Below are 8,534 nucleotides of genomic sequence, written 5' to 3' on the forward strand. Positions count from 1 at the left end.
AACATATTAATATAGGTGTATTAAATATTGCTTAGCAAAATACAATTTTAAAAAGTGTAAATGTAGGTTTGGGATAGTTTTAAAAATTTCAACCCGGAAATACAAATCAATCAAACTTAAAGACTGCAAAATAATATGTAACGTTTTATCCCTCCCAAGAAAAAAAGGCATTATTTTGATTTTTATAGCTATATAGGTACCCGTACTTGATTGTTAGACATAATGTTTTGATACCTCGCTAACATCATTAAGACATTGTTTATCTTAAAAATATATAATACCTAATTCATAAGTAATAGGTACCTATAATTTAGTTTGCTAGGTAGGTATAGTTGACACGTGGCCACGTGTCAGTTGCTCCTAATAAAACTAATTTACTATTATATTTTATAATTTACGAAGTAAATATGTAAATAAGTATACTGGATGTCCCACAGAGATCTGACATTCTGACGAATGAAATAACTTTTGTTCTAATCAATATTTTTAAAAAATGTCTTTTAAATATAATTCACAGACACTTGCGCTACATTTTTAGAATACATTTTACCTGTAACTTTTAATAACATTAGAAAATTCAATTCATCCTATATTTAAACAAAATACTTAAGCTTAGATAGCAAAAACAGCTAAATGTATATTTGCATTTAGGACAACACATGCAGGAGACGTCATCTTAAAATATAAAAACTAAGACCAATCCTTGTATTAAAAACACTGGGCCAATCGCTAATTTACATGTGACACAACAAATGAGGACTAATCACTAGTCAGTAATCAGAAACTGTGTAAAAATTATAATGTAGGTAGGAATTAAAAATTACATTTAAAATACAATATACATTAAAAATAAATTATGCACATAGCACAAATAGGTATGCTTCAATATTTACTATTTTAGAAATCTGTAACTACAAACCATTTAAAACTAAAGCATTCATAATAGGTCTTGCGTATTTATATATTTGTAATTTAATTAAAGAAATTTTATTTGTACATATTTTTAATGGTATACACTTTTAATATAAATTTAAAATAATGCAACAAATATAAAAAATTATTTTTGTTTTAAAATTGATTCATTTACAAACCATACATTTATATATAATAAAAACTGAAAAAAGTTATAATTGAAATAAATCTTTGAACACTTTACATTAATTATATACATTTAAAAAAATATTGGCTAAAATCATAATATATTCATAAGTTAAAACCAAATATGATTAATTCACCGATAATACCAAGAAACTAGACTAAAATAAACTTGAAATTTTCACTAATCTCTGATTAAGGTTTTATGATGATTTGTTCATGGTGCATGTTAACCAAACCAAACATAACAATGCACAAACTGTGACAAAATATTTAGCAGTATAACATTTACTTTACAAAATACAAGACAATATGTTATCAAGAAATGCAATAATGTAATTTTAATGTGAAATTATAATTATTAGTAATTTTTTGACATATTGAATAAAATAATATTTTGTACTCATTAATTAACAAACAAAATCTAAATTAAATTTGTAAACATAAAAACGTTGAAACTTATATTTTATATATTATGGATCACAATTTGTTTATTGGACATTATGTATTTGGGTCACAGTTCATCATCTCCTAGGACCTAAGAAGTTTTAAGGAAATTTAAGTTCATTTATTTATTCATTACTGGCAATGATATTAGTTATTAAAATTATAAGTGGAGCTGTTTCATTCAAAATAAAATATAACATACACTAAAAAATAATTAAAAATTATAAATAAATGTTGTATTTCCAAGTGGCAAAATGACTATTTAATATATATATATTACAAAAACAGAAGTATCGTTATAAAATTAATATTGTATTACCCCATTACGTAAATGACACTAAAATAAAAATAAAATATTTTTGATTTATGTCAAACAATATTTATATTTGAACTTTTGCACAGTTACACATAAGTTGTAAAAAAAAGAAGAAAATGTAAATATTTCAATTATATGAACATCTAATGATTTTTCTACTAAATATTATAACTTAATTATAACAAAAAAATTTGAATACCCAAATTATCTATTATGGGTTTAAGTAACTGGATATAATATTAACATTTTAGTTTTACCATTTAGTTAATTATAATAATATAATATCTGTGTACAATAAAAACAAAATTAATAAGACAGACATGAAATATCTGATCACGTTACATTTTGAGTGACAACTGGTACCAATTTTTCTGGAATTAGTGATAGCTAAAAACAAAAATCTTGATTATGTTACATAGATGTTTGTATATTTATTATATATATTATTTATAATAAATAAGTAAACAATTTTCCTAGTCCCACCTCCTCACCATTTAATAATCATTTAGCTCTAATCACCTTTCCACTCTCATCATGACCTTGATATTTGGGTTTACTGTGAGTGAATGGTAAGTATCTGTATCTGATCATATGCTGAAAAATAACAAATAAAATAACATGAGTCATATGAATTTATTTACAAAAAATAATTAATATAAATCACACATATTCAATTGCTTATTGTTTGTTAGCAGTGGCGTAATTACGAGGGAGAATAAGCGGATATATCCTTCCCTGGAGATTTTTTTTAAATAACCATAATTAAATTTTCTTAAGCACTTGAGATTTTAAGATTTTAAGATTTTAAAATAAGAAATAAAAATGTATGGACATTATTATAGTTGAGATTTATTTTTTTATTTTACTAGTTTAAATTTATGATACCTCAACAAACAGCAATCATAATATATGACAAGAAATTGTACTGATAGTTAAAATATAACTTTAAAAATGATTATTATACAATTTTCCTCAATTAAATGTTAATAACAAATTAATATAATAGTGTGATCTATAAAATTTAATGGTCAAGGGGTGGAGGACATAGGCACTCGCTATTGGTGATTAGACGATAGTATAAACCTAGATCCCATCCCAGTACCTATTCCAAATTACGCCACTGTTTATTAAATAAGACACAGTTAACAGTTTATATATTGTATACATAATTATAATGCTTGATTTATAAATTATAATCAATGTTACTATCAAATTACTACTAAGTAAGTATAAGTATGTCACAAATGACTTTACATCAAAAACGAATATAAAAAGAAAAGTGTAAAATATTATATGACCTGTAAAAGTGCATTTATTAATTAAATGACTGATAGAAAATATTGTTGAAATACTAATGAAACTTATAACAAATACAAAAACATTTTGCAACATAATAATTCTTTTAAATAAATAAATTAACAATGAACTATTTATTATATAAATGTATACTATTTAAGTATAAAGTTATTAGATTAAACTAGATTAACTACTCATATTTAATAAGATCAAGTAAACTTATCAAGAACAATATTGTAACTTAATAAGTATATTTGGGTATAGCAATTGGAATGAACCGGTTAATTCCATTTTCATACATGATAGATTATAGCATTTAATTTTATAAAACTTATAAGAAAATATTTTATCTATTCCTTACCATTATTTGGCGTTTCATTGTTATACAAAATAGAACAATAAAGTACAAGACAAGAATAGGCCAAAATACAGGAACGTCAAAAAATTGGAAAAATGTCAAAAATATTGACAGTAATGTAGATTTTATTACCGAGTACCAAAATTTAAATTCAGGTAGACGGCGAATAAATGGCCTGAATTCTTCATTTGCTCGTGTTGGCAACGATGGGCCAGAATCATCTAAATTAACATACAAATTATTAATTGTTTAAATATATCAATATTGTTATTTAAATAATAAATAAAACCCAACAATATAAGATTACCTTCAAACTCGTCCATAGCTGGATCTATTTTTGGTGTAAGGAATGCAATAAATAAATTTAAATGGTATATACCCAGTGCGTACGTAATTATGTACCATCCCTAATAAATACAATAAATATTATTAAAATAAATTATTAAACAATAAGCAAAAATAATATAGGTACCTACAATAAAATATTAAATTCTCACTCCCTACAAATAAACAATTTTAACTACTTTTCTCATAAAATATGTTGCATGAGTATATTTTAGTATTTTAACCTTCAAATAGCAGATATATTTTTATAGCAAACAATTTTTAAGTTTAATAAAAAAGGAAATTCATCAACAATAACATTTTAGCATTTATGCATAAATTAATTATAATTTTATTATTACCTGTAACATTATTATTCTTATCATAAATAAAAGAATGATTACAAGTGCTCCTATCCATCTGGCTGTTCGAAATGGTGTGATGTCATCAAGAAATTTTTGAAGCTTCTGTAAAAACAATATTAATTTAATAGAAATATTTTTCATTATTAAATAACTAATACAATTTATATAAAATTACAGATTGGGTAAATAGAGCTTATTTTTTTTACTGTGGGAAAAGAATAATTTACGTACATTCATAATCAAAATTTAATTTTTAATTTTTTGTAATAGTTATCAGTCACTAGAATACATAATTTTAAAGGGAATTGTTGCCCCTATGTCCCTCTGAATTATGCACTTGTCACTTAAGAATTATTAACTACATTTTTCCATTGAATTCTTTAATAAAAAGTTGTAATATGTATCAACATTTCATAGTATAAACATTTTGAAAAAAAATCGAATTGAATGTACAGAAGTACAACAAATTATTTGACGTAGGAACTACATTTTGAGCTCTAAAAATAATTGTTAAAATATTTTTTAATTTAAGATTTTCATAAATATAAATGATTTGAAAATAAAGTTTTCTGATTAATTATTTGATTAATATAAGCAGACTTTCAGCTCTTGTAGCAAAGAAGTGTAAGTTTTCCAAATTATTTTTAAATTTACAATCATAGATATATAAATCTATGATATGAGCCAGTCTTAATAGATAATAATATATTCAAAATAAATGCTGATAATACCAATTGTTAAGGAAAAAATTTTAAATACTTCCTTCACTATTTGAACCGGGATTTGAACATTATATTTTAGCTCACATAAATGATTTTGAATATTTTTTTTTTATCTATTATTTATAACCAAGATAAAATGTTTGCATATTATAATTAAAATTAAAAATAATTTTCTTAAGAGGACGTGATACCTGCTTGTGTTGTCCCCGTCTTACAAGTGCATTATATAGTAAATTTTACGTTCAGCAGAACATGTGTAGCTTCATTTGCTTAAAAATTAGAGTGAACTGACCTCTTATAAAATTTAAAGGTATGATTGTTATCTAGACAACCTCATAAGCTTTTTATTATATTTAAATTTTAAAGCAAGTTATGAATATTTTAAGGTGCACAAACAATTTATAATTTTACAATACTCATAACTCGCTTTAAATTTAATACACAATAAAAAGCATACCTTTAAATTTTATAAGAGGTCAGTTCACTCTAATTTTTAAGCTAATAGAGCTACACGTGTTCTGCTGAACGTAACATTTACTATACAGGGTGATTGATTTATCATAAAACACTCATTATTTCAAAAAGTATTGACTTTTTCAAAATAGTTTTTACATGGTTTCAAGTTGTTAAAAAACCAACGTTTTTATTTAAAAAATTATATTTTAAATATTTTTTATCCTTATCATTTTTTAAGTTTTTTACTTTTTTGAATGACAACATAGAGTTTTAATTTCATATTCCAAAGCAGAATATTTTTCTAAGTATGTTGATACATAGAAATCGAATTTGGGGCTAGTAGTTTATGAGTTATAAGTAGGGCCCGAATTTCAATGCAAAGTACATATTTTTTTGGTTGATCATATATTCATATACAATGCTTTCTAAGTACATAATTCGTTTCATGTAACGAGGGTTTGAAAGCTACAAATTTTATTTTGCATTTTTTTTGCATATTTCGACGTTTTTTTTTCATTTTTAGCATTATTGGGTCATTTTGTTGGTTTTTAATGCATAATTGTACAATATAGATATAAAACTTGGACTATTCAAAAAATTATCTAAAGATAAATTATTTTCTTGATACTTAAGAAGGTTTATCGGGTTTTTCCATACACATTGTCATTTTTTTTTCGTTTTATATCTTATCTTACTTACGTAAATTTTAATATATATTTTGGTATGTTTAGAATGAATAATATTTCCCCTAAAACGGCCAAAACATGCGTGTCAACATCATATCAGTCAATATTTCAAATTTTCAGTTTTTTTTAAATAAAATAATTATTATGTTTCATTTATAAATTACAATTTGTATAAAAAAATATATATGGCATTTATAAGGTAATTTTTGTGGTAAATTGTATTTTTTAAGGTCATTTTTGTGGTAAAATGCATTTTTTAAGGGCATTTTTGGCTATTTTTTTTGAACATATCTGTATGGTTTTAAGTACATTTAAATCCAGGCCCTAGTTATAAGTATTTAAAGTTTAGACAAGCGGAGTAGTGGACAAATATTTTGCGGGGTAACCTCGTACCACTCCACTCTGCCAATCTAAACTTTAAATACCTATAACTCATAAATTACTAGCCCCAAATTCGATTTTTATGTATCAAAATACTTTGAAAAATATTCTACTTTGGAATATGAAATTAAAACTCTATGTTGTCATTTAAAAAAGTAAAAAAAATAAAAAATGATAAGGATAAAAAATATTTAAAAATATAATTTTTTTATAAAAACTGGGTTTTTAACAACTTGAAACCATGTAAAAAAATGTTTTGAAAAAAGTCAATACTTTTTGAAATAATGAGTGTTTTATGATAAATCAATCACCCAGTATAATGCACTTGTAAGACGGAGACAACACATGCGGGTATTACATCCTCTTAATACGTAAAAGACAACAAATTTAAAACATATTACATAATTTATATTAAATCTAGTTAATATAACAATATTTAGGTAAGTCAACTATTATAAGTTATAATACATAAGAAAATAAATACTTTGACTATGAAATAAATTAAAAACATACACATTATTAGTGTACAAACTAAATTAAATTGTATACACAATTAGGTTGTATAAATTTAAATAATCAAGTATAACTATAAAATTTAAATCTATAATGCTGTATAACTGTATTCTGTATCTATTGTATAATAATTTATAGTACATGATAAATATAATTTTTTATATAATAAAATACTAAATACCTGAGATAAACGAAGGAAAGCCAATGAAACTGTGCTCTGTTGAGTATTAGAATCACTTGTAAAGTCTTGCATTTTAGACTAGAAGTTCACTTCAAATTTCAAATTTCTGTGACAAAAATAAGTAAAAATATGTAAGTACCTATTTAAAAAATATACATATATGTATTATAAATGAATAGGTATGCCATTGGCAACTAAGAGTAGATAATTTAATTTTTATCTAAAAAAGATTACATTTACAAAGATCATAGCAATATATCTACCCAAATTATTTTTTTCAACAACTCCTTGTAAATAATAAATATAGGTAACAATATTATAATGCCATAAATTGACTTTAATATATCTAGTTCAAGATCAGTGACAACATTATATCCACAGATAATAAGTAATAAATAGGACATTTATATACTAAATGCAGTTAATACTCGGAGATCAGAATTATTGTGGTCAACTGAAATGAATTATGAAACCAACTACTATGACTATGACTTCTAAGCTATCAATAGCCATTTCATGCTAAATCCTCTTTGGCTTATTATAATTCAATTACCAAAAAAAAAAAAAAAAACTGAGGCCCTATTCATTCCTATTTTGCCCTATTATTATTATTGATGGTAATTAGGATACCATTAAGCAATTGTCAACCAATGAATTAAACAACCAGTAATCATTAGCAATATGAAACAATTGGAAAAATGTATCAAATTATAAATTCAAATACGTTAGTTTTCATGCTAGAAAAAGGAAAAATGTATATCTAAAACTTAACAATTTTTCTTCAGCAAGTCCAATTGAACAATTTAACATGTTTTATATTATAATCAGGTGATACATTATATAATAGACTCACTTCACGTGTACATTTTTTATCTGACAAGACAGCTCCCTATGATAATTATACACTTTTGAATAGTATACACTCAAATCACATAAGAATGAAGAGCTCACATTTGGGTGGGTGTATATAAATCGGTATTCTACTGTGCATTGGATGAGATCGTCACCATTTCAATAGGTCTCAATCGTACTTTAATCATACTCACATTTTAACTGTGTAATGGTGATAATCTTGTGTTTATTCAATGCGAACATAGGACTTCGGTTTTTGTTTTGGAATCCATCATCTCGGTGCTGATAATTGGAATACACAAATCAACAAATGCCTCCAATAATTAATTCCACATGCCTGACAAGGAGCAGTTTACCAGTGTCCCAGCGATTACAATCAAACATACGATCAATCAGGACAACGTGTCATTCATATATATACATTTATAATTGAAACTATATTTTAATTACCAATCAAAAATTAATTTACTAAACGGCCGCGAGCAATGGCAATCGCCAGTCGGCAAGATGAGAAGAGTAAAATTCGTTTGGGGCTGTTCGTC

At 24.5% G+C, this 8,534-nt stretch overlaps 1 protein-coding gene across 3 annotated transcripts; it reads right to left on the reverse strand.

Annotated features, from left to right (window-relative positions):
* Positions 1–1,410: 1,410 nt before the first annotated feature.
* On the reverse strand, positions 1,411–8,534 carry LOC107163921 (protein RER1). 3 transcript variants are annotated; one of them, XM_015511554.2, is made up of 7 exons: positions 8,187–8,534; positions 7,141–7,246; positions 4,199–4,303; positions 3,820–3,919; positions 3,516–3,733; positions 2,378–2,452; positions 1,411–2,245 (listed from the first exon to the last, which is right to left on the reverse strand). In XM_015511554.2, exons 2-7 carry the CDS (start codon positions 7,210–7,212, stop codon positions 2,192–2,194), a joined length of 624 nt encoding a protein of 207 aa, XP_015367040.1. In that variant the 5' UTR covers positions 7,213–7,246; positions 8,187–8,534; the 3' UTR covers positions 1,411–2,191. The 3 variants fall into 3 exon arrangements, with proteins under 3 accessions (XP_015367040.1, XP_015367042.1, XP_015367041.1); XM_015511556.2 differs by having other exon boundaries at positions 2,342–2,452; XM_015511555.2 differs by having other exon boundaries at positions 2,350–2,452; positions 8,187–8,532.

The sequence above is a fragment of the Diuraphis noxia genome, unplaced genomic scaffold (genome assembly GCF_037042655.1).
Source record: "Diuraphis noxia isolate RWA-SAM2 unplaced genomic scaffold, SU_Dnox_SAM2 contig0002, whole genome shotgun sequence".
Lineage (NCBI taxonomy): Eukaryota > Metazoa > Arthropoda > Insecta > Hemiptera > Aphididae > Diuraphis > Diuraphis noxia.

Bases quoted from the DNA above. Each gene is read 5' to 3' on its own strand.
- LOC107163921 (XM_015511554.2), bottom strand. From the start codon at position 7,212: ATGCAAGACTTTACAAGTGATTCTAATACTCAACAGAGCACAGTTTCA. The intron at 4,304-7,140 runs GTATTTAGTATT...TTGTTTTTACAG, and splicing joins CTTTCCTTCGTTTATCTCAG to AAGCTTCAAAAATTTCTTGA. The intron at 2,453-3,515 runs GTAAGGAATAGA...GTTATTTTTCAG, and splicing joins CAATGAAACGCCAAATAATG to CATATGATCAGATACAGATA.